The sequence below is a fragment of the Colletotrichum godetiae genome, assembly GCF_030913485.1.
Source record: "Colletotrichum godetiae strain CBS 193.32 chromosome Unknown BDP55scaffold_94, whole genome shotgun sequence".
In the NCBI taxonomy this organism is placed as follows: Eukaryota; Fungi; Ascomycota; class Sordariomycetes; order Glomerellales; family Glomerellaceae; genus Colletotrichum; species Colletotrichum godetiae.
Genome location: NW_026851342.1, coordinates 3,871 through 27,921, shown reverse-complemented (window position 1 = coordinate 27,921; position 24,051 = coordinate 3,871). Strand labels below are relative to the sequence as shown.

The 24,051-nt window shown below is 51.3% G+C and overlaps 6 protein-coding genes across 6 annotated transcripts; 3 read left to right on the top strand and 3 right to left on the bottom strand.

Annotated features, from left to right (window-relative positions):
- Positions 1–728: 728 nt before the first annotated feature.
- Positions 729–1,894, top strand: BDP55DRAFT_734946 (uncharacterized protein; the record flags this gene model as incomplete). The annotated part of the gene is made up of 2 exons (XM_060580266.1): positions 729–1,258; positions 1,444–1,894. 2 exons carry the CDS (start codon positions 729–731, stop codon positions 1,892–1,894), a joined length of 981 nt encoding a protein of 326 aa, XP_060422141.1.
- A 3,450-nt stretch (positions 1,895–5,344) lies between these two features.
- BDP55DRAFT_623700 (concanavalin A-like lectin/glucanase domain-containing protein) lies at positions 5,345–8,209 on the top strand (the record flags this gene model as incomplete). The annotated part of the gene is made up of 4 exons (XM_060571395.1): positions 5,345–5,855; positions 5,913–6,181; positions 6,241–6,931; positions 7,808–8,209. The coding sequence occupies exons 1-4, from the start codon at positions 5,724–5,726 to the stop codon at positions 8,207–8,209; spliced, it is 1,494 nt and encodes a 497-aa protein (XP_060422140.1). The 5' UTR covers positions 5,345–5,723.
- A 1,165-nt stretch (positions 8,210–9,374) lies between these two features.
- On the top strand, positions 9,375–10,871 carry BDP55DRAFT_734944 (Reticulon-domain-containing protein; the record flags this gene model as incomplete). The annotated part of the gene is made up of 6 exons (XM_060580265.1): positions 9,375–9,450; positions 9,508–9,588; positions 9,654–9,685; positions 9,738–9,855; positions 9,920–10,116; positions 10,170–10,871. The coding sequence occupies 6 exons, from the start codon at positions 9,375–9,377 to the stop codon at positions 10,869–10,871; spliced, it is 1,206 nt and encodes a 401-aa protein (XP_060422139.1).
- Positions 10,872–11,321: 450 nt separating this feature from the next.
- BDP55DRAFT_623695 (GPI anchored protein-like protein) lies at positions 11,322–12,950 on the bottom strand. Its single transcript, XM_060571394.1, has 2 exons — positions 11,848–12,950; positions 11,322–11,789 (listed from the first exon to the last, which is right to left on the bottom strand). Exons 1-2 carry the CDS (start codon positions 12,786–12,788, stop codon positions 11,477–11,479), a joined length of 1,254 nt encoding a protein of 417 aa, XP_060422138.1. The 5' UTR covers positions 12,789–12,950; the 3' UTR covers positions 11,322–11,476.
- A 634-nt stretch (positions 12,951–13,584) lies between these two features.
- BDP55DRAFT_567340 (uncharacterized protein) lies at positions 13,585–13,968 on the bottom strand (the record flags this gene model as incomplete). The annotated part of the gene is made up of 1 exon (XM_060570582.1): positions 13,585–13,968. A coding segment is annotated over one exon (384 nt), but the record flags the coding sequence as incomplete, so codon positions are not given.
- An 8,065-nt stretch (positions 13,969–22,033) lies between these two features.
- BDP55DRAFT_708799 (pectin lyase fold/virulence factor) lies at positions 22,034–23,500 on the bottom strand (the record flags this gene model as incomplete). The annotated part of the gene is made up of 1 exon (XM_060578110.1): positions 22,034–23,500. One exon carries the CDS (start codon positions 23,498–23,500, stop codon positions 22,034–22,036), a length of 1,467 nt encoding a protein of 488 aa, XP_060422136.1.
- Between the last annotated feature and the right edge of the window lie 551 nt (positions 23,501–24,051).

The window sequence follows — 24,051 nt, the reverse complement described above, 5'->3', positions numbered from 1 at the left end:
ATCAATCAAATGAACCCTCTTTTTGCCAAATTTAGTGGTCAATTCCTGTATATTAACTGTCGATGCTTCCCGCTGCGAGCGTGAACTCTAAAAAATCACAAGAGCCGCGCGCATAAAGCCTACGGTAACGTCCATCGGAAATGTGGGTTTCTTGTGATTTTTGTGGTTCCGCACCGTCTTCTGGTGATACCGCCAAGACGTTTCGGGATGCGATGCCGTTCAGCAGTCGTCTGCGAGTGCTTTGTCCGGCAGTAGTCTAAGGGGTTCGGTTTCGGCGTTTGGCCTGATGTTTCCGAGGGGTAGATCATGTAGAAGGTATTACAGTTACATTAAGACCTGAGGGATTCTAGTATGAGTTGGTCGGATAGTGGGGGAGAAGGGAAACGAAGGGCTGCTCTTTTTACAATAAGGTTGATTTCCCCCCCCCTCCAGCCATCACACGTTTGGAAAAGAGCGGTCTGGATTCTTTTTTCTCTTTGATGGATGGAGGGCGGGTCTCGAAATTAGAGTTGGGACAAGTTGCAGAAACTCGACCCAAAGTTTGGATGGCATCTGTCAGAATTGCAGTGCTATTTCCAGATGTCATGAGACGAGACGAAGAACGACAGATCCGACAACGACAATAGGGAACTGGATAAACTCTTCCATCAAGACGAGGAAGCACCACCAGCAACTAACGAGATATCTGCTTACACGCCTTGCATGTATTCGTCGGAGCCGCCGCTGCGATGACACGCCACCACCGGCCCACGGCGCTGCACCTCGCCGCCGTGCTCGCGCTGCTCTCCGCCACGACGAACCTGCCCGGCCAGATGTTCGTGCCTGGCGTGGCGGCGATAGAGGATCTGGAGGCCGAGGACGTTCCGCCTGAGTGTGTCCAGGTATGCGCGCCGATAGTGCAGCTCACGGCACGGTGCGAGGCCCAAGTGAAGGCGCAATTTGGGACGGACAAGCGGGATCTATCGACTCGACAACATCAAGATATCTCGGAAACCAGAGATGTGGAAGAAACAACTTTGAGGAGATTGTCTGGGAGAAGAAGGAGAAGAAGGGACCTGCAGAGGATGCTGGGGCGGAGACTCAGCAGCAGACAGGAACCGGAGTCAGACGGCGACAGCAGCGACGAGGAAGAGGAGACAGCGAGCCTGACTCCCGGGTCGGGGCTTGTGGCGGCGCCTACTTTGGGCGTCGGACGCTCGGCGAGCGAATCGGCTGCTAAAGAGGCTGCTGAGGCGGCGGCGGAGAATGCTTCGAGGGCGTGTGTTTGTGGGGAGAGGGGGTTCGATGTTGCTGGGGCTGCGTTTGGGTGTTTATCGTGTGTTTCGCGGAATGTTACGGCTGTGGAGGCCAATGAGGGTGAGCTTACCTTTTCTAAAAGTCGAAATAGCTGATGAAGGTTCGATTTCTTGAAATGAGTGTGGTTTTGCTGACGATGAGGGATAGATATCAGGGAGATCATTGGAGAATGCGGCTTCGTTGCCGCGCCGGCCGCTCCGGCGCCGGCGGTCACCACTTCTACCACTACAACCACCTCTCCGCCGATAGTACCACCGCCGGTGTTGAATCCGGCAGTAACAACAACATTACCCGCAAACTTGGCGCCCATCCAGCCTTTCCCATCTTCATCTACACCCTCATCCTCATCATCGATACCCCTACCGCCAGCATCAGTCATACCACCGGCCATCCAAACGTCCTCCTCAACAACTCCACCGCCGCCGACCTTCCCGCCGGCAGTGCAAACTTCCTCTCTGTCAACTCCCCCTCCGCCGCCGCCCTCCGTACCGCCCGTCAATGTGGCGTCCTCGACGCCGTCTTCGGAGTCCATCACGCCTGTGACGGTGTTTGTTCCGCCCAATTTCCAGACGTTGCCGTCCATTGTGCCCCCGAATGATTTCCGAGACGCGCCTGCTTTGCCTGATGCGAATGGGAATCAGATGAGTGGTGCGAAGGGAGGGTTTGGGGTGCTCAGATTGTGGGGAGTGGGGAGTGTATGGGCGGTTGTTCTGGTATTCGCTCTTCTGGGTTGAAGACGAGGGTGATCTTTATGGGAAGATCTGAACTTATAATACAAGAACAGTGGTCACAAGATGGGGTTCGACTAAAGATGACGTATTGATCAAAATACTCTTCCTTTGTTCCTTCAAACTTAACATGCCCTGAACGACGGATCAACACGTGATCCCACGTTCAGTCCCGAATCTCCGCGTGAAAAGTCCAGTTGACATGAATAACATCATACACGATGACATCCTACCACGTACTACCATGGTAATGAGTTCATGAAATATGCATGCGATATTTGATATTAGTGAGTATTGCGTTGATAGGAGGATATTCGCAGCTCTCGTTTCACGGTTTCTTCTGGTCGTTCATGGCTTCTACAATATTGCCAAGAAATTCTCCAGAATTGATCGTTCTCGAGCAACGAGCTTTGACATGCTCGGAGATGTGAAAGGAACCAAAAGACTTGAATCGTTTGCAACCTACCTCAGAGGAAAGTAACTCAGACCGAGCAATTGATGTATTAACAATCAAAAGCTCGATGCCGATCGTCATTTAGCATATTTATGAGCTATTTCTAGTCTCTTATCAAGGAGGAAATTGTTAGACCGCCCTGACGAAATCCAAAGGACTATCCGCCTCCTAGAAACATTCTGTTTGGGTCTGAACTTTCCACAGACCGAGGAAAACAACTTAGTGCTAGTGAAAGGCTTGTTCCTTACACTCTTGAGCATGGTAGTTTTCAAATGCATATGTCTAAGCGTTGCATTATAGTGTGCTACCTCAAGAGGCAGAAGGGAGCACTATATGGCTACACTCTTGGAAAACACCTTGAAACCATTGTATTAACGATGCAACAATTGTAGACGATGGACTTACGTCTTACTCGACTCTACGAATAATAATTCGAAGGACACGATTAAGCAACGTTCTTGCTCCCTGTTTTTAACTGAAACATAGTACAGAGTTTGGAATCGCTGTAGTCACTCTCACAGCCACACCGGTATGCTCGTTCATGACATTGCCTTGGACAGGACGGAATTCACAAAGTATGGAATGCAACGTCAGCAAAGCTGAAATCAAGGCAAGGGCCGATCATAGCCCGAATCGTGGCACTTCCGAAGCAGTGCCGTTACAGTGCAAGGGGATGTATTCGCAGGCGAGAAGGCGGACTCCACCAAGCCCTGAGGTCCAGATGTGCTGTCCAGCAGATGGCTCAATGCAAGCAAGCAGATACGGCAGAGTCGATGTACTTGGTCGTTCGTACAGAGGGACTGTGTGACTGGGAAACTTGGGTTGAATATCTGGGTCGCTGGATCAACAGACTTCACCCGGGCATGTGGGAGTTTAGCGTGATCGCAAGATCGTAAGGGAGTGCTCTACAGTGGATAGGACCATTAGATGCAGAGAACTGTTGTGGATTACGAACGGCTGAGAGTACTCCATATCCATTGCCAGAAAGACGGGTACTCGATCTGGCGCAGGGTTGCTGTCTGACCTGCATAATCGTGTACAACCTCGCGGAATGGACTGTTCACGTTGGGCACATAGAAATTGGGTGATGCCGCATGGTGCACGACTATGGCTCTCATGGAAGAAAATAAAAGTCTGGGGAGTATCCGTAGATAGTCATTATACGAATGACGATATGGATCTTGGGGGTTCTATTCCCGTCTTGACACACCTATGCCTGGTTCAATACAATTTGAGGCGCATGTCCATTATCGAATTCCAAGATGCTAGAGGACACCCAGCTCAAGAAGAAAGTCGGTCAACGGTCGACCAAGGTGAAGGAGATGAAGGGACGCCATATTTAGTACTCGGGCCCAGTGATCGGGAAATATTCCTTGATATCATTCCACGGTCCACTTGTCTTTACGTTCTTAGCCAAAGCTGAAAGGCCAGACTACAAGGGGGCCCGCAGCCGAGGCAAAAGCGGATCAAAGCAGCCATCAACCGAGGGCTGCCATCCCATTTTCGAGAAACGAGAAAACCACAAAAGTCGTGCATCGACAAGACAGCTCTCGATTCAGATTATCCAGCCAGCATTCTCAAAAGTGTGGGTTGTAATTTGATATTCATCTCTGTGCAGCTTCGCCTCATGGAATGCTCCGAAAAACCAGAACCCGGGCAGCATAAGTTGACAAGACAGGGAATCCACATCCAGAATTCGTGCCGGGTTTTCTGATAACTCCACCGGGGCGAACCCCTTCGCTAATACATGTTCGAATACGACGGCCGGCCGCTACGCCGCAGAAACCAGCCCTGCGAACGTCTGGATTGGTCGTTGACTTCCGAAGCGGGAGGCTCAGCCCCTGAGCGGGAGCAATCAAAGCGACACGTTTTTTCTGCCCTTGGAAGTTGGGAGTTGGAGCCCTCCAATCCCGAAAGATGTGCGTAAACGGGTGTGGAAACTTGACGGGTTTAACGCGCCGCGTGGCCAAGTGGCCAAAGACAGTCCGTCGCTCTGATGTAGCGGAACTAAAAGAAGACCGGCGGCACTTAGGACTGTTCATGAGTTGTCATGACTTGAAACATACACCAAGACACAGAAAGTAAAGTAGAAAAAACGACTTGAAGGAATGCCGCTGGTCTAGAGAATTCGATGCAACGGTGCAGAAGATGTTTGCCAATCACGCCCCCCAAGAGCGACCAGCGCCATCAAGATCTCGGCGGCTTGAGTGAGACAACCCCTGTCTAGCGCGGCACAATGGCTTGAATGGTCAATGGAGAATAAAATAGGGGAACGGCGGAATCCTGCCCGTCAGTTCAAAGAAAAACAATCCAACATGTTCACGGCAACCACTCAGACCACCGTCCGGCCCCCGTTGCAATCCACTTTGACTCCAACCTGTCCCGATCAAGGATCTGTTCCTGGATGTTAAGCAGGGGGTAGGCTTACATGCGCCCTCCGCTTCATTGGCCTCGGGACGACCACACCTTTGTGCGGACTGTGCCTGAGCCGCCAGCCAACCGCCGTGCCGTTCCTGGCGTCCCATGAACAAATGCGGACTTAGTGCATGCGTTCGTGTGTTTGAGGTTCTCTGGGCCTGCAGGAAACATGTACTTGTGTCCACTCACAAGCGCATATGTCAATGCACAAGTGGCATAGAGCATGGAGATGCGAGGGGTGGAACCACGATTACTTACGTATGTTGGCAGACGATGCAAAAGAACCCTTGAGATATCTCCAGAACCGGCAGACTCTGTCAAGGGGTCGAGGAGAGGAGCGGGCTATGTATGTTCTAGTTCGTTCTCCATCCAGAGCCCCTGAACGAACCACTGCTCCCGGGACTTCTCACCAAGCCTCTGTCGGTACGAGGAGACCCAATGAGAATGAGATTGCTGGAGAAACAGGTAGGCCATAGGCCCCTGGACATCTCAGCCCGTCGTTCCGCGGATGAATCGAATGGCCAGGAGCAAATCTGGGTCGACCGTCTTTTTCGGTTCGGTATAAGACTCATGGTAACCCCACGGGAGCAGGCGCCTTGCGCGTCTAGGCCTTCCCTCTCACCTTCTTTCAAGATTCCTGTTCTGGTCTCTTAAGTCATTCTTTTGTTCAAAACAAAGCCTTTGTGATCCTTCATTCTGTTCACTCCCTTTGCAGTTCGAAGACCCATTTCTGTCGTTTCTTGACCGTGGTTTATGTTTCTAGTTCCTGTCGTTTCATTCTAGTTTAAACCCCGTCCTCTGTTTCTCTTATCAATCTTTAGCCCATAATGGCGCCTTCGCTTTTCTCCACGCTCTCTTCCGCCCTCCTCCTCACGTCATCCGCGACCGCTATCCAGACCTACCAACTCGCCGACAGCTACGACTCGACCAACTTTCTTGAGAAGTTTGGTTTCTTCACGGTATGATTCAAGTCAATGGGTGAGGCGCAAGATCTTTGACTGACTTGATTTCCTCAGAGCGATCACTCTACCGGAAACTACAACGATGTTGACCCCACCGGTGGATATGTCAGCTACAAGTCAGCAGCGGATGCTCAGAGCCTGGGTCTCGTGAAGACCGAGGGTGGTGACCTTTACCTCGGTGTCGACTCCACATCTATTCTCGATGCCGCTGGGATCGGAAGAAGTAGTGTGAGAATTGAGAGTACGGCCAAGTATGGCCAGGGACTCTTCGTCATCAACTTTTCTCATCTTCCCAAGCCTGTCTGCGGTGCCTGGCCTGCGGTGTAAGTTGCTTCATCTCATGCTCCCCACTCACTTCATGATGCTTATGAGATATCCATAGCTGGACCGTCGGCAACCCCTGGCCCGCCGCCGGCGAAATCGACATCGTCGAGACCTGGAACGAGGACAACGTGAACAAGGTTGTTCTCCACACCGATGGCACCATCGCCGAGTGCCGCATCGACGGCACCAACATGACCGGCACCATCAGCAAGCCCAATTGCGCAAACTACGCCGCAGGACAGTCCGACAACGAGGGTTGCGCCGGCCTCGATGCAGCAGCCCCCTTTGGATCCGCCGAGGGAGGAGTCTACGCCATGCAATGGACCGATACCGCCATTCGCGTTTGGGGCTTCACCCACGCCAATGTTCCCGCTGACATCGCGAGTGCCAACCCCAACCCCGACGCGTGGGGTACGCCCAGCTTCACCACCAGCACCTGCGCTGCCGATAAGCTCTTCGAGGAGCAGAAACTCGTGGCCAACATTGATTTCTGCGGTGTGGCCGGCAACGATGGTATCTGGACCCAGACCTGCGAGGCGAAGACTGGCATGACCTGCAAGGAGTATGTTGCTGCCAACCCGACTGCCTTTGCCGATGTCTTCTTCAAGATCAGCTCCATCAAGTACTACAACCTCAAGGACGGTAATGCGACTGCCTCCGTTATCTCCAGCCAGGTTGCTTCTTCCTCTGTTGCGCAGACCGCCGTCGTCAGCTCCGCTCTTTCCACCGCCGTGGCCTCCGAGATGCCTGTTGCGACTTCTGCCGCCGCCCTCGAGAGCTTGACCACCCGCCTGGCGACGTCCACCGTTTACGCTACCAACGTAAAGACCATCACCTCTTGCGCCGCCGAGGTCACCAACTGCCCGGCCCGCGAGACCCCCCAGGTCGTCACCGAGGTCGTCCCTGTCACCACGACCATCTGCCCCGTCGTCGACGTCCCTACACAATTAACCGTCATCAAGACCGAGGTTCACACCATCACCTCCTGCGCCCCTGAGGTCACCAACTGCCCCATCAGACAGACCACCGTCACCAGCCAGGCCGTCATCCCGACGACCGTGGCCATCCCCGTCGAGAGCTACACCCCTGGAAAGCCAGTCGGCGGCGATGCTCCCATCACTGTCAGCTCCCAGCAGCCCGTCGCTGATATCACTACCGCCATCACAACCTACGAGACTAACATTGTCACAATCACCTCTTGCGCCGCAGAAGTCACAAACTGCCCGGCCAGGACGTCCACCATCGTCACAAGCAAGGTCATCCCCACCACGATCCCCGGTGTTCCCGCTGTCCCCACCACCACCGAGTCCGCGAAGCCCGTCGTCACTGAGCCCGTCGAGCAAATCACCACTTATGTCACCAACATCGTCACCATTACTTCCTGCGCCTCAGAGGTGACCAACTGCCCCGCGAGAACATCCACCATCATCACCAGCGCCGTCGTTCCCAAGCCCACCACCGAGGCAGGCCAGAAGCCCGTCCTGACCACCGACGTCCCCACTGTCTTGACCACTTACAAGACTAACCTCGTCACGATTACCTCCTGCACGGCAGAGGTCACAAACTGCCCTGCCAGAACCTCGACTATCGTCACCAGCGAGCTCATCTCCACCACGATCCCCAAGCCTGTCACTACCCCCGTTGTCGGCGGCACCGCCGTGTCTGAGAAGCCTGTACCCGCCACTTCCGGTGCTTCGACCGCCCCTGGCGCCGGTGTCCCGACTGTCGGTGTCCCTGCCTCCAGCAGCACCGTCTCCACCGAGAAGCCCGTCCTCGAGACCCCCGGCGCATCGGGAACCCCGACCGGCCCGCCCCCTATCCCTACGACCTTGGTCGTTGCACCGTCAGTTGGGTTCAACGGCACACTTACTACCGCCGTGATCCCCGTCGGAACCGGGTCTACCTCTCCCTGTGTCGGCGCCGCGTGCCCGGCGACCACCACTGGTCCCGTTCAGGCCAGTGCTGGTAAGCTTAGCTCCAGCGGCCTCGTTGCGGCTGCAGCGGCGTTGGCTGTTTTGGTCGTCTAATGTGGGATGTAGTTTGCCATGTCATGTAGAGGATGTTTCCTTTTTCTTCTGTGGTTCTTATTTGTATACTATATGGTTCTCATAGAGTGCATATACCCTTCGATTAGCATAGGAAGCGTCGGAAAAGCGCAGACCAATATATCATTCATCTGTTCATACAGCGTGTCTGTTCACGTAAATGCCTTACCCAATCTTGAAGCGAATGGTGACTATTCAGATTAAAGGATGAACTCAGCTTCGATACCCGTGTACACCTTTCATGCACGGGTTTGGAGGGTTGCATCCGAACAACTCAAGGAATTCTTGTGTATATTGGAACCTCACGCACACTAGGAAGCGGGCCGGACCGTGAGACCGAACGCCTCCATATGTAGCCTGTCGAGACTGGTCGTGTGCGTGTCTATCATGCATGTACCTTACGTAAAGTAGGTGGAAGGTCTGTTGAGGCTCCGCCGACTCTCCGGCTGAGAGCACAGGTCTCTGCTGACATCTAATTACTTCAATTTCTGCAATGCCATGAACTACCGGTGGTCTGGCCACCTAGTTTGGCGTAAGTATGTGTGTACGTAGTAAATCATCCCTTGAATAGCATCTTGGCTTTAGCCAGCCTAGCGGAATGCTAGTGCCGTGATCTCCTAGTGAGACATCCCGCCTCCTCGTCATCAAAGCGCGTCAGGGCTGCAAGTGGAACGGACTCCAAATGACCGCCGAACGACGTCAATCGACCTCGAACATCAAAGGTTTTCCCCTCACCTCGTACAACTTTATGACAGCGCGGCGTACGGTATCTCGATTCCAGCGGGTATGCGAGCCTTATTATTGACATTTGGGGAATCCTACCGCAGTTCAGCGGATACGCGATGACCAGCTATGTACGTCACAAACGCTGGGTGTCGTAACCCCCTCCCCTCACCGTGTTACCATGCACCGGTGGTGCAATACGCCAGATTGCGCCTTCGTGCCACGAGCGGCCTAGGAGGTTCTCAAAGATTGACTTTTGTCATAAAGCGCTGCTTCAGCTGCTTGACGGGGCATTTGCGGTTCATGTTCTCTCATCAACGCAAAGTAAAAGCTCATAATCCTTTCGTGCCGTCTGTGTGGAGTTCGCGATCCTATCCACATTTACTCGCCAAATTCTCATCATCCACAAATCGACGTCATTGCCATGGCTGACCCAACTGTCATTGTTTTGCCCGGCGCGGCTGATGGCTCCCATCACACTGACCAAGAAAGATCGCAGAGTAAGTTTGAGAGGCACCGCTCAATGTGGGTAAGCTGGAAGACTCACATTCTTTTAGTTGCATCGAAGATCCAGAATGCCTTGAATGAGGGACAGTCGCCGAGATTGGCACAAGATGGCCCGTTGCGGCAAGTTCTAGGTATTTAGTGTACTCTATGCTGTCGACGATAACCAGCAAGCATTCTGACAAAGGTCTTAATGTAGCTCAACAAGATAGCTTCTACAAGTATATCAACGTGCGTATTCACTCGGTACTGCTACTTGAGCCTTGCTAACTCACAACTTTAGTGGGAAGATCCTCTTCGTACACTCGGCGTGTACATCGGCGCCTTGAGCATTTTGTTCGGGGCACACCACTTGCCTCTCACTCAGTTGGCATTGAAGGCCGCAGTAACGACTCTTGGAGGTAAGATCCCAAACACTATGACCCAGTAATGATTTCAGGTGCATTGAATGCTGAAATTTGCTAGTTGTCTCGGCTGCCGAATACGCCAGCCGGTCATTCGGTTCCGACTCTTTGTCCACCCGTCTGCGACCGAGGCAGTACAGGAGACTGCCAGAGTCCGCCCTCAACAACACCCTTAGAGATGTTCACGACTTGATTCAATATGCAGTCGTAGAAGCTCAGCGAATTATTTACGGCGAAGACCTGGGCAAGACGTTTGGCGTCAGTACAGGTGCATCATCTGACACAGGACGTCCTGGCTGACACATTTTCAGGCTTTTGTCGGCTTTGCATCTTTGTATGCCCTCATCAAAGTCCTTTCTCCGTTTTGGCTAGCTGTCGTTGGAGTGACTGCTATCTTCGTCGCCCCCCTCGCTGCCTCACCTCAGGGACGAAAGGTTGCGCACGACGCGACTATACAGGCTCAAAACGCGGCCAACGTGACCGCTCAGAAGAGCGCGGATCTCGCTCGCGATGGACAAGCAAAGGCGGCTGAACTATCCTCCAAGGCCCAACAAATGACTTCTGATGCTAGCACAACTGTCGGCAACGCTTCTCGGAGCGGTCAACAGACGGCGTACAATGTGACCAGCACAGCTACCGAACAAGTTAGAAACTTGCCGCAATCAGCCACAAATACTATTAACAAGGCCCCTGGCTCCCTTACATCGATTTTGGGAGACGAACACCACAATGCTAATGGTTTGTCGGCAAACAACAACAACACCAATAACCACCGGACCGTGGATGAGCGCTCTCGGCAGCAGCCTTCTGGATATGTTACTAGTACTGGCACCGACGGGCCATCTCGTTCGTCAATCAACGAGACTGAGATCCCGAGACGTGCGCCCTCGAATCTTGAAGATCAGCTGTCTGCCGAGCAATCTACCGGTAGTCTCCCCACGCTTCCCAGAACGCTACCTGTCAAGTCTGACATCGAAAATTTGGGGGGTGGAACGGCTACGATTCTCAGATAGATGAATGCATCAGGTCAGTCTTCATTCATGATCGGAAGAATGAACAGAACGGTCTTGTCAGCTTCACAAAGGCCGATTGTAAAATAGAAGCTTAATGTTTACCTGTTCACATGATTAACAACGTCGTGCACTATAATTGTTGAAGGCTCGATGTGAGAAGAAGCTTGAACGTTTATAACGCAATGGTCGAAATAGAATTGACGAGCTTCATAGTCAGCAGACTCGTGGCTTCCTTGGAGAGATTCACAGTATTACGATATAGGGGAAAGTCTAGATTAAAATTCGATATGGGATGGTCTGGGACGAATTAGTATCTAGAAATTACCACTATCATACGTACGTCTGCTGCCAGTAAAGTTTCTCACTGCGTAATAATTACTCAAAGTTGAAGGCAAAGGTTCCGACTTCTCAATTCGTGAACAGAGCTGTCACCGTGTATTCTCGTACAAAGGTGCTTCCGCAAATTTATCTTATGTATGTGCAGTGGAGACAAACACATCCCTCGATGAGTCTTACACATTTTCTTCTGATACTAAAGGGTACTCCGAAATTTCTAGTTGGTTCGCTTTCTCGAGTCTTGCTGTCAAGTGCAAGAGGATTGGAGTTCAGCTGTCTTTCTCGATACGATACAGCAAAGTACCATGTCCGAATGAATCATAGCCGCCCGAATTAGCGCTGTAGTCACCACCACCGCCCTCAAGATTAGCGGTTAAGTTGCCGTTGACAAAGTCACGAAACTCCATGGACCACGAAGCGTTAAGACCCTTGACTTCCGCATAGTGTGAGTAGAGTGTTTCGTAGCCAGGCCGCACATCGAAACGAGCTTTGGCAGCGACGACTTCCAGCACGCCCTCCCAGCTGCGATAAGGCGTGTAAGGAACAGTGTGGTTGGTGTTGTACTTGGCAACATACTCGGCGCTATCTTGAAATTAGTGACCTGCTGAAAGTCTCAAATTGAGAAAGGATGAGGACTCACGCGTTCAGGATCTGGCGGCCAAAGGCGTCATAAAGATCAACTCCCTGGTTCCATCCTTGCTGTCCGATAACTCCGATGAGAGCTATGCAGAGCAGAGCATGTCCCTGGTCACGGCCAGACTCTTGAATCTGCATCAGAGTCTTTCCGCTGGCCTCCTCCGTGAAATTTGCGATTGAGAAATAGGGCAGGGCACCATTAGCTACAACCTCGGGCTGGCCCGGAAGCCCGCTCTTGAAGTAGTTGACGGCGTAGTCGTACATGGTTCTGTTGTCGTTGAAGATACCAATGGCCATCAAGGAGGCGATGTTGCAGAGATCCCAATTGGCGTAGTAGAAGTCTGGCTTATTGTAGTGGTGCTCGAGGAAGTCGCGGTTATACACCGCAAAGACGCCGTTCAGCATACTACCGAAGGCTGTCTGGTTCTTCTTGGGCCAGCCGGAGTATCCGCGGAGAAGCTCAGCGGCGTTGGCAAACTGGTAGCCGTAAAGTCCCGCCGCGAGATACTTGTCTTCGGTGCCGTTGATATCGACGAGAGAGGAGCTCCAGCCGTCGAGAATCTTCGCGGCGTGGTCTGCATAGGAAGTGTTGCCTCCGACTAGCCACCGAATAGCCAGTTGGTAAGCCGAGTGGGCATCGCGATAAGCATAGCCGTAGTTGTTGGTGGGCGCAAATGTTGCGTTTGTGCCGCGAACAAGAATTGACTGCGGTGTTGGCTTCCACGATGTTTGAGCTAATTTTCCGGATTCCAGATGCTGCCAGGCTCGATACCAAGGCTGATCTTGGGCTTGGACATGGCTCTTGATTCTTGCAATGTCTTTGGAGGAGTGTAAGGAGCCAGGGTGAGCGAATGATGTGTTATTGAGGCTATGCGGCTGCTCAAGTGATGACGCTGCCGCGCTCCATGACAACAGAGGGAAAAGGAAAACGACCTTAAGATGCATGATGACTGCTTGAGACCGAAGAACTACGACAAAAGTGTGATGTCAAAAAGTGCTCAGAAGTTTGATACATCAGGTACAACAGAGGTATTCATGAGCACGACTAGCATGCAACACACCTACGGCTTTTAAGCAATACGAAAAACCTGAAGGTGCATCGTTAACAATATTGCAGTCAACAAAAGTGCATACCCGTTCACAGCACCGGCGCGATCTCCCCCGGGTGACACTCGATCCTCGCGTTACCCCACAAACGCGGGGTAACACGACCCGGCCCGCTGCGTCGCGTGGCCGTCTTTCATGATCGGCGCGGGCGACACCGAGATCTCTCCCGGATTTCCGGGTCGCAAGATTCTGCCGAAGGTGAACAAAGCTGAGACCCCATGGTTGAACTTCAGTCTTTGCTAAGTCGTAATACATACCTTAGTCAACTCATTCCGTAAGGTACGCTCAGTATCTTCACGTCTCCACTTTGACGCCAAAAAGTGTCATAGAATCGCGAGCAAGAATTGAAGAGCATTCAAGTTCGATAGTAGGATCGCATCGTTTAAGTCTACATAGAAGATAATATCAAGGTCAAAATTGAGCTTTAGAAAGAGAAAGCAAAGCAAAAGCACAGCAGAAACCAAACGGCGTCGCATTCGCGTCCCTGGAGCAGCTAGCGATGAGTTGGTCGCCAACAGCAACTTGAGAGTTCGAGGCAACAACACGTCCGGCCGGGTTGATGAGTGAGAAGTTGAAGCTGCCGCAATGTTGTGCATTGATGAACAAGAAGCAGGAGAACCATTGGAATGGCTTTTTAGCATGATTCAGCGTAGCCAAGCCCCGATATATCGGACGAGTTTGTCGTTCGCCCAGGCCCCGTGTACACAAGTGAAAGTGACGATGGAGTACCCCAGTTCCCAAAGACTGATCGAATTGGGTAGAAGAACCCGGCAACGAGGTTAGTGCTAACACAGCCAGTGTTACCGGACGCAGCGAACCAGTACTGAGCCAGTGGAGTGGCTCCTCGAGGGGTTGCTGCGTTGGAAGGCTGACCGCAAGGAAACGCGCTGGTGCTGCCGAGATACAGAACGTCGCGGTTGTCGGCGTCAGGCGCGTAGCAGAACGTAAAGGTCCCGGTCTGGTCAGGACGGAAATAACCTGTAAAGACAAGTGTGAAGTTGTTCGCGTTGTACGTGATTCCTCCGTAGGTTTGGGTCAAGCCATCGTAGTACTGGAACGTCGCCGACGAGCCCGGTGTCTGCGGGTTATATGGCGTTGCGGTCGAGCCAGCCGATCCCTGAGAAGGAACCCCAAGTGAATTTGTGCTGCCCTGAGCTAAGGGTGCTTGGGACAGGTAGTAGTCAGGACCAACACCTGATCGACCATCGGACACTCCGTATCCACTGGCAACCTGAACAGAGTTGGCGTAGGCCCTGAGAGTCAGCCCAGATGCGGCGCAGTTTACCGGCGGGGTACCGCAAGCACCAGATGGCACAGAGCTCGCACTCGAGCTGGATGATGTGCCTATGGCGCTGGGTGTGACGAATGTAATGACGCTCGTTGTTCCAGCTGGATCACTCGGAACGATTGTTGTCAAGCCCGTCTGGGAAGCCGTGGAGGTGAGAGTCGTGAGGAACCCAGTTGGAGGAGGCACAAACGTAATGATACTCGTAGTGCCCTCTGGGTCACTTGGAATGATTGTGGTTTCCCCTGTCTGGGTGGCTGTCGACGTCAGAGTTGTCAAGAATCCGGTGGGAGGAGGTACAAAAGTCATAATGCTTGTGGTTCCAGCAGGGTCAGATGGGACAATCGTAGTTGCCCCCGTTCGGGAGGCCGCAGAAGTGAGGGTTTTGAGGAACCCGGTGGGCGGAGGTACGAACGTGATGACGGTAGTAGGTCCCCCACCGGTGCCGGGTGGAACTGTTGTCAGTCCCGTCATACTGGCAGTTGACGTAACGGTGACTGGAGGCGGGCCAGTGACAAAAGTAACAATGGTAGGAGGACCATCACTCAGGCCAGATGGGAGAGTTGTTAGACCCGTAGTAGATTCCGTAGATGTGAGCGTTACTGTTGCTGGTGGAGGACTAGTGACAAATGTGATTAGAGTTGGGGGACCTCCACTAGGGCCAGGAGGTAAAGTCGTCAAGTCAGTAGTGCTAGCAGTCGAAGCTAACGTCACGCGCGGAGGGCCAGTAACGAAGGTCACGATTGTGGGGGGTCCTCCAGGGCCGCCAGGTAAAGTTGTCAAGCCAGTAATGCTCGCCGTAGATGTGAGAGTCGGTGGCGGGGGGCTTGTAACGAAAGTGACAACTGTAGGAGGGCCACCGGGGTCTCCGGGCAGTGTTGTCAGACCGGTCGTGCTAGCGGTGGATGTCAAAGTCACAGGCGGAGGACCTGTAACGAAGGTGAGGACGGTGGGTGGACCACCAGAGCTTCCAGGAGGAATTGTGGTTAGGCCGGTAGTGCTGCTGGTTGAGGTCAGGGTGACTGGTGGGGGGCTTGTCACGTATGTGATAGCCGTAGGAAGGTCACCGGGATCTCCAGGAAGATTGGCCAAGCCCGTTATGCTGACGGTAGAGGTGAACGTCACTGACGGAGGGCCTGTCAGGTAAGTGACAACAGTAGGAGGCCCTCCATTAGGCCCAGGCGGGAACATACTTAGACCAGTCGCGCTGCCAAAAGACGTCAGAGTGACTGGCGGAGGCCCGGTCACGAAAGTGATGATAGTGGAAGGCCCTCCACTTGTTCCAGGGGGAATCGTAGTCAACCCAGTGGTGATGGCAGGCTGAGTCAGAGTGACTGGTGGCGTGGCCAGTGGAGTGGTGATGAAGGTGATCACGTTCGGAGTCTCACCACCGGGCCCAGGCAATACAGTGGTCAAGCCGGTAGTAGATGCAATCGATGATAATGTGACAGTGGGCGGCCTGGTGATGTAGGTGATGACAGTGGGCGGGCCGCCACTCCGGCCAGGGGAGACAGTAGCCAGGCCAGTTGTGCTAGCAACTGATGTGAGAGTGACAGGAACATCCAAGAGGTCTTTAAGTGGTGTTGACGGCGGAAGGGTCACGTAGGTGATGACGCCGGACGGTCGAGGGTCCACCTCTAGGACCCGGCAGAAGAGTTGTCAGACCGGTTGCGGTTGCAACAGAGGTAAGCGTAACCGGTCGAAGAGGGAATGGCGTAATAATGAATGTCATAATTGTAGTAGGACTGCCATCCTGGCTGGGAGGAAGCGTAGTCAAACCTGTCGTCGATGTCAAATATGTCAGGGTCACCAGGCTGGGTGGTGTGGTGATATATGTGACAATGGTAGGTGGACCGCCGTTCTGGCCAGGAGGTATCGTTATCAAACCGGTGGTGGAAGCACTGGAAGTGAGGGTGATAGGTGATGCGGATGTTGGGTTTGCTGTCATATAGGTGATGATAGTTGGTGGTCCGCCATTTGGTCCAGGACGAAGAGTCGTAAGGCCAGTAATTGATGCAACGGACATTAAAATGACAGGTGGTGATGTGGTTGGTAGGTTGTCTGTTACGAATGTGACGATGGTCGAGGGTCCTCCATCTCGACCGGGAGGAATTGTACTTAGGCCGGTGCGGCTGCCAACAGAAGTCACCGTGGGCAGACGAGTCCCAGAAGGCTCAACGAAAGTAATGAGACTACTCGGATCTCCTAGGGTCCCTGATTGGATCGTCGTTGCTCCCGGTTGAAGTCCCGAAGACGTGGTGATTGTGCTAGGCCGGGCCCCCCCAACAACGCCAGGACCACTGCTAGGGTCGGGTGATGTAGAGATGCCGCCCAAACTGCCAGTATCGACTGGTGGGATGGCAGAATGACCCGCTTCATTTCCAGAAGCTGAGACTGTTATCGTTGCCTTTGAGGTGAGTGTACCATCGCGGACAATGTTGGTTGGGATTTGCCATTCCGTCCAAGTCCTACACAATTATTAGCTACCAGTACTGGATTCTGCATAAGTAACATAACGTCGTTGCCGGTTGCTAATACTTACTTGAACTCCTGGTCTTCTTCCGAAGCCCCCGGAAGCTCACGTCACTGGGACCTCTTGCTCTTGAGTTTTGGCAATATGCTTTGAAAGAAGACACAGAACCCACGCTTCAACTCCCTTAGCTGATGTGATAATGGCTGTGCTACATGTGGTGATAGGAAGATTCCGAACAGTTTCATTCCCAGATTTGGGACTTTCCTGCACCGCCTTTCACATTCACTCTTTCTATCAACTGCGCATTAGTCTCAGTTCCTGGCGCAGTTGAAAGCCCAAGTCCAAGTCGATAACTGACAGTTGGTATGAGTCGAATGGAGCTGGCGTAAGGATCACCGCGTGGGGTCACTGGGACAATTGCCCTGAATTACTGGCCTAAGACGAAGAAGAAGCAAGCAAAGTACCCTCAGACTCTCTTTCCTCGCAAATTGCCACGAAACTGGCCTAGTACCTGCTTGAGGATGTTACTACTGAGTACTCCGCGACCTCCAAATCGTCTTAGAGGACAGGTCAGACATTACTGGAAGGTGTTTTCTCGCCGGTCCTACTTAGATGCCAGATTCAGATGTATATACGAGTAGGGTTCTAGCTTTTGCTTAGTGGTGCTTGGTTCCCGTACCGGAGCCACGTACCTAAATGTTAGCCCGGCGCCTAGCAGGGCATATCGGAAGAAGGAAAGAAGCTTGGTATCCACAAAGCGCCTGTCTGCTCGACGCCGAGACCAGCCCATCATAGCATTGGATCAAATAGGGCTGCCCTAGATATATGGGCGTTGTGAAGAAACATTGCATTGCTTCTGCCGTACCCTTAACCCGTCTATGTGCAAAGGGCCCGAGGTAGACTCGGCCGGGTCGAACGGGGAGCAAGGGTCCGTACCTTGAAAGCGATCAGCGCTGTGCCGCCGGCAGAAGTGGAGAGATGTTTCTTGTACGTCCGAATGTGGTAAAGATGCTAGCATTCCAGTACCTCAGCCTGCTCTAAGTGACTACAGGTACCTTCTATTAGTATTCTCATACGCAGTAGCATTGGCTTCGGCCCTAATCTAAAAACCAAGAGACAAGCCTACGCCTGCTAGTCTCTACACATACGGAGAGTGTCTGTTAACGGGCATGTTAGCATCAAAGCCCCTCCCACAACCCATCCGAAAACAGTTCAGTTTCTCACTAAACGCTTGCCTCCATGTAGCATTTATGAGAGACTTCAGTCACTAAGGGTGGCCAATTGTCACGTACCGATAGATGCATGGCCATTCTCCAGGCTGTTGCAGGCTCTGAGGAATTGAAATCACCCCTAAGACTGAAGAGTGGCAAGCTGTCCCCGTTCCACACACTCGTATTTGCCCTCCATACACATCGGCCTTGTCTTGCTTTGCCTTGAGGCCCCAAATATGATACTGGTGAATTCATGTGTCTCGGACACTGAATAAAGGCTCATATCGCTAACATACGGTAGCGCGTGAACGCTTCAGATACCCTTTCTCGACGTCGCAGAATCTCTGGCTATTCTTATGATTTTTCTGAACTGCGCCAAGACGGTTACACTTCCAGCATCTTTTCTTGAGGCCTAATCCGGGAACGGTGCGATGATGTCGTGGGCTGCCGAGCAGGGCTCCATCAAGATATGTAGCGTGGAGTCGCAGGAGAACTAACTGGCGGCTGTAGCAAATTCTACGTGGAGCGAATGATATTCCCCACAGCAATGTGAACTAGCCATATGACGTAACGAGGCTATTATAGCCTGCCAGTTCGGGCTTGAATACTCCGTATGTAGCCAATGTTTGTGACGAAAGTAACTTCGAGACACTCCCTTACGTCCTATAGTATCTCATCGCAGTCCTCATAGCCAACATGACTGCGTGTGTGCGTCTGTTGTCAAAGGCACGACCCCGGAGACATCCATCACCCGTATGAAAGCCTTGTAATTGCGTTTGCGCTAGCTTAGACCGTGGAGCCACAAGGATTGTGTGCTGGACATGGGAGCTTTGATTTTTCCCAGATCACATCAACGCCGATATAGCCCTGGTCAGCAACACCTATTATGAGTTTTACTATCCGGGCAGTACTATTTGGCTATCCGGGCAGTAACCCACTTTTCCACCCAATAAGGGCCCTCCAGCCAAAAGCTTAGACCTTACCCCATACCCATCTATTAACGCCGTACTTACATAAAGTAGCTATACGCATATAAGCTATATAGGGTAACTACCTATAGTCGTAATTACCTATAATTACAATTACCTATAGTCATAATTACCTATTTTCGATTAAAATTACCTATTTTTAACTAAAGTCGTTTAGTTAAATATATTTATAATTATTAATTAAGCTAAGAAATAGTAGTTACGACTATAAGTAATTATGACTATAGGTAATTATAATTATACGTAGTTATAACTATAGTTCGTGGCCGCCCGGCTACCTTATATAAGTACGGCGTATATATGTACTAAATAGCCCGTAGGTAGGTATAGCGGGGCGTAGAAATTTGAAGTTGGGGCGGTAGGTGCTGATTGGGTAGAAAAGTGGGTTACTGCCCGGATAGCCAAACAGTACTGCCCGGATAGCAAAACTCCCTATTATTGGGCTACAACGAATAGCTCTCACGGATTTTGCCACCTGGAATGAGAGAAAGCATCGCGCAAGAAAGAATGCTAGTGTCAGCAAGTCGGCCGCCGTAGAATGGCCGCAATGTCGTATCGTGATCATGCCTTTGATAGATGAAAAGGGCAATAACAATGCCGATTCTGCCAGTCATGATGCTGTGTTGACGAATTAAGATACGATCGCCGCACCCACGCATGAGCAATACACACCACTTCCAGAAGAGGAAAGAGGGTGCAACGATGTGTGTTGTTGAAGAGATCTTGTGCGAGAGCTGTGAGACATTTCAAGGTCCCTTGTAAACTAAAGCCAGAGACTAGTCCACGGTGAGGTATAACAAATCGAAAACTGGATAGGGCACGGGCATTTGAACCAAGTACATGTACTTTCTCGTAGGGAGACGCAAATGAGACTAGACGTGCCAAAGCGTCAATTAATTACCCATGATCGCCGAGTGTTTTCTCCTCAAGTTGAAAAGTTCAGTTGGAGCCAAGCGTCCGAATCAAGAAGTTCAAGTAGCTTAGTAGGTGAATACTTGTGTTCCCTCTGCCCGAATACTAGATCTACCTATCAATGTAGAGTAATAAGGATGCCGATAAGGTGTATCTGAGGTGTTTGAGTATAACGCATGTCCATCTGGAGATTAGGATATACTTCTATGCGGAGACATCAGGGACCTCGAAAACGAGAGCTGGAAAGGTTGGATGACGATGAATATGGTTATTATGGACTGTTATGTCTTTCCTAGTTAGGTGTCGTTTTGTATTGTGTTCAAAGTTAAGGCTTCGTGAAGGAATTTAACAGGGCAGCATGCTCTTTTCCGACCAGGATATCGCCACACCACTTAGTCAATTGACTGGACTGCCTAAGCTTTAATCACTGTTCTTGAGGAGTGGAGTAGGTCTTGGATCCAGTTGATGCAGACTCTTCAGTAACAATGTCTCTACAGGTACTTTACTTAGGTAATACTTCATACGCACTCGTACAAAGAGTTAAACCCCCCCATGACTATCAGATATTACTTGCATCTCGCGATCATTATGGGGTAAAGGATAATCCGAGCTCTAGGCTAGTTTAAAGTCGGAAAGAGACCGTTCTTGGCGTTGAGCTGAGACTAACAAAAACTACCTGACCTTGGTTTCGAGGGCAGGCCGCTGGACTCGCAAGGGGAAGGAAGTCGTACGAGAAATGAGATGAACAGTCCCAGTCGGTCTCGACAACACTTTTCCACCTCATCTCATGTCTGAAAACGGCGTCTGTCAGATAAGAGCTTGGCTTTAAGAATTTCTTATGTCTTAGTACCTGAGAGAACATACGAGCTGCTTAAGACAACAGAATTAGTGATGGCACATCACAGCTGCGTCTCAGACTCTGATGCTTTGTGGTCGGGCGTCATTCGATGTACTTACCCCATTCCTCACTCGCACTTTCATGGCTACGCAATTTTCAGGAATGAGTGCGAAAGTGTTATTCTCTCGTGAGTCAGGCAATTTTCTCCGGACGAATTCTGCATGACTCACCGAGACTGGGTAATGCCGATGAAATACTCTTCCTGATTAACTGCAAGACGGATGCGAATAGCGAGTCAAACCTTTATGTCGGTTGTTACTCGGCAAGTGCTCCTAATACAAGCTCTCTGTAATTAGATTTCCGGATTCTGGATTACGCTTGAAGTTTATGCCAAGGACCCAAACCAAGATCAAATCTCACCGTCAGCTATTTGATCTTTGCTGATGAAAATGCATGTCTGAGACTTGAGGCCGACTGGCAGGAGGGTACACAAATCCAACAAAGAGCTCGCTATCGTCTTCCTCTCTATAGTACTCTTGCCTCTTCCACATTTTTGGTCTTCCATAATTGTTAAACTTGTCAACTTGTTCATGTCTTCACGAAGATCAGATTCTCGGAGACACGATGAAGAAAAAATTTACGTACGCCGTTGCAATCTTTGCATCAACATCTGTGGCCTTGAGTACAGAAGTCAGGACCTTGTCAACCAAGACAACTGACTGCTCTGTAAGTCTTGGTTTTGATTGAACCCCGGATTTCTAATCGATTCTGATCCACATAACTCCTAGTACATGTCCTCTCAAGATGATCTTCCGACAGCGACAGTCGGCTAGATCAGAACTTCTGCTATCAACGGTAAGCTACTCAATGGATTCCGCATTCTTTTCGTATTTACAATCGTCAAATAGGGTCATTAAACCATCCTGGAGCTACAGTCACAGCGTCTGGCAATGTTGCGACAACGTCAGGAATAATTGTGGTGCCGACTTCAGGACCAGCAGTTCCACCGGGAGGCCAAGGTTCTGTTTCGGATGGTTCCGAGACTCTCCGTACTTCATCGACTACCAGAGCCTCACCTTCTGGAAGTACAATCGTCCAGGTTCCCACGGCCGGTTCCGAAAAGTTCAACCCTGCGTCCTGGCTGTTGGGAGTCTTGGCTGCCTTAGCATTGACTATGTAGGACTTTCTCAGGGATGCGTTCTCTCAGGGGTGTTTAACACTCCAGAACTTCGTCAGGTTCGTATCAGGGTCTACTGCGTTAGAAGGAGGACAACTGTAACCATTCAAAGTTTACCAACACAAGTTCGAAGTATTCTGAAACCTGGAAGTGCACTAGCCGAGCGATTGTTATCAAAATAAATCGATAATAAATCTCCTACTCTGCTGATTTACTGAATTTCACCCCTTCAACGTGTTCATTGACGAAAAGGGGTACGAAATCTTCCACCATGTACCACTTAGGCTTCGGTATTTCTTCATGTATGATCCCATCTCCGACCTTCAAGTTCTCGAACGTGACGTTCTTCACCATCCGATCTTGGTCATACCCCATGATCATCGATGGATTGACGACCTCCGAGGCTTGTAGCTTGACCGACATGTTCTTGACGTGAACGTCATGAACGCCGCGGCCCGGAGCAGTGGTCCACATCGCGTTTTTCATAACGCGAATATTGATGAGCTGTCCTTTTGTGATTTTCTCAACTCTGACATCCTGGATGTGGATATCATGGAGAAGATTCTCGTCAGCAGCGTTGATGGCGATACACCCTTGGTACCATAACTGGTTCTCTTCGTGGTCCAAGATATCGATGTTGCTTATGTGAACATTGCTGGTGGTTTCCGGCTTCGCTGGATTGCCGTGTGTACCCATGTTGATGGCATGGGCAATGTCCGGTAACAACACACAATTGCGGATCGTGACGTTCTTTGAGTCGCCATACCAGTCCCAGCGGTGGGAGTACAGTGCGATAGTATCATCCGAGTTTCGTAAGAAACAGTTCTCGATGGTGATGTCCGAAGAGCAGAAGAAGTCAACCCCATCGCCATTGCCCGCAAACGAAAAGGATCGATACCTGTTGACAAGGATATTCTTGCACTCTCCAGCAGAAAGACTGAAGCCATTGGCCCCAAGAGAAGTGACGCCTTCAACCTTAATGTGTCTTGCCCGGCTCATGTGGATGGCGCCGCCATGCTCTCGGTAAACGTATCCACCCTCTGGCCCGAGGATAAAGCCGTGGCCTTTTACGGAAGAGTTGGATACGTCAATGAAGTTCAGTCGACAAGTGATGAAAGCGCCGCCGGCCAGATACACTGTCTTGCCTGAAGGCACCATCAAGTTGACTCCGTCGGTGACTTTGGAATATGCCGAACCCTGATTGATGCCCGGTCCAAAGTACCAGATGTCCTCAGAATCAGCCGTTGGTGCATCTTTGTCGATCTGATTGGTCAGGAGATGGAGTGCTTTCCACTTGTTTCCGTTGAGCTCTATCATTACATCCCGTGGCTGATCAAGATTGAAGACAATCGTGTCGTTTTCGACTTGCGCTGTAATGCCCAGAGAAAGAGGCCGTATGGCAACCGTCTCAATGGCACCCGCCTTATACTTCACCCTGACTGTTGTCGGTGCGCTTGAGTCGAAGGATGCCAGAGCCACCGTGTGTCTGTCGAATGCATTTCTCATGGTGTTGGCGTTTGCAACATCGACTGCATACGCCGGGACCGAGCGCCATTGTTGAGGATCATCTGTCGATTCTACTGACGGGCGAGCTTCAACGATGAAGTCTCTGTTTAAGGGGAGACCAGAAGGCGCCTCGTAAATTTCGATTGATCGCGATGCCATCTTGCTAGAATACGGACAGTATCTTAGCCTGTTCGAAATAGTGTGGGAAGACGTTGATGAAACAGTGTGAGTCTGTAGAGTTGAAACGAAAGGCGAGGGAAACTATGCTATTTCCGCAATCCCAGCGCTTCCATCACTTCAAGATGATAATGAATCTGCTTCAGCAGGGAAATCTGTGGAAAGGGGTGTTCTTCAAAGGTGGTTGCTAAAAGACTAGGGGATGGAACAAGGGTTCTTGAGCTAATGCAGGCCTCTTTCTTAGGCTTCTGAAGCCGGGCCATCTCTCGGAATAGCTCCGTGGGCTGCTCTCGAGACCCTCTAATGAAATGTCGTGGAACAAGTTTGGCCTGCGTGTCGGAGAGGTTCTTCGGAAATGTCAACGGCAATTGATTGCCATTGGGCCACATGTTGAACCAAGTCTCGCAGCTTTCCCCGATGTTTTCCCCGGCCGTTCATTTCGCCCATGGAGCCATCTCAAACGGAGTAATCAATACTCTTCCAAGAACCAATAGCCATGGAGACGGTTTGTCAAACAGCAATGAATCAGGAGC

What these genes read in the sequence shown, in the direction of transcription:
- BDP55DRAFT_623695 (XM_060571394.1), bottom strand. Translation starts at nt 12,788, where the DNA reads ATGCATCTTAAGGTCGTTTTCCTTTTCCCTCTGTTGTCATGGAGCGCG. An exon ending in GGCCGCCAGATCCTGAACGC is followed by an intron (nt 11,790 to 11,847) that starts GTGAGTCCTCAT and finishes ATTTCAAGATAG; the next exon opens with CGCCGAGTATGTTGCCAAGT.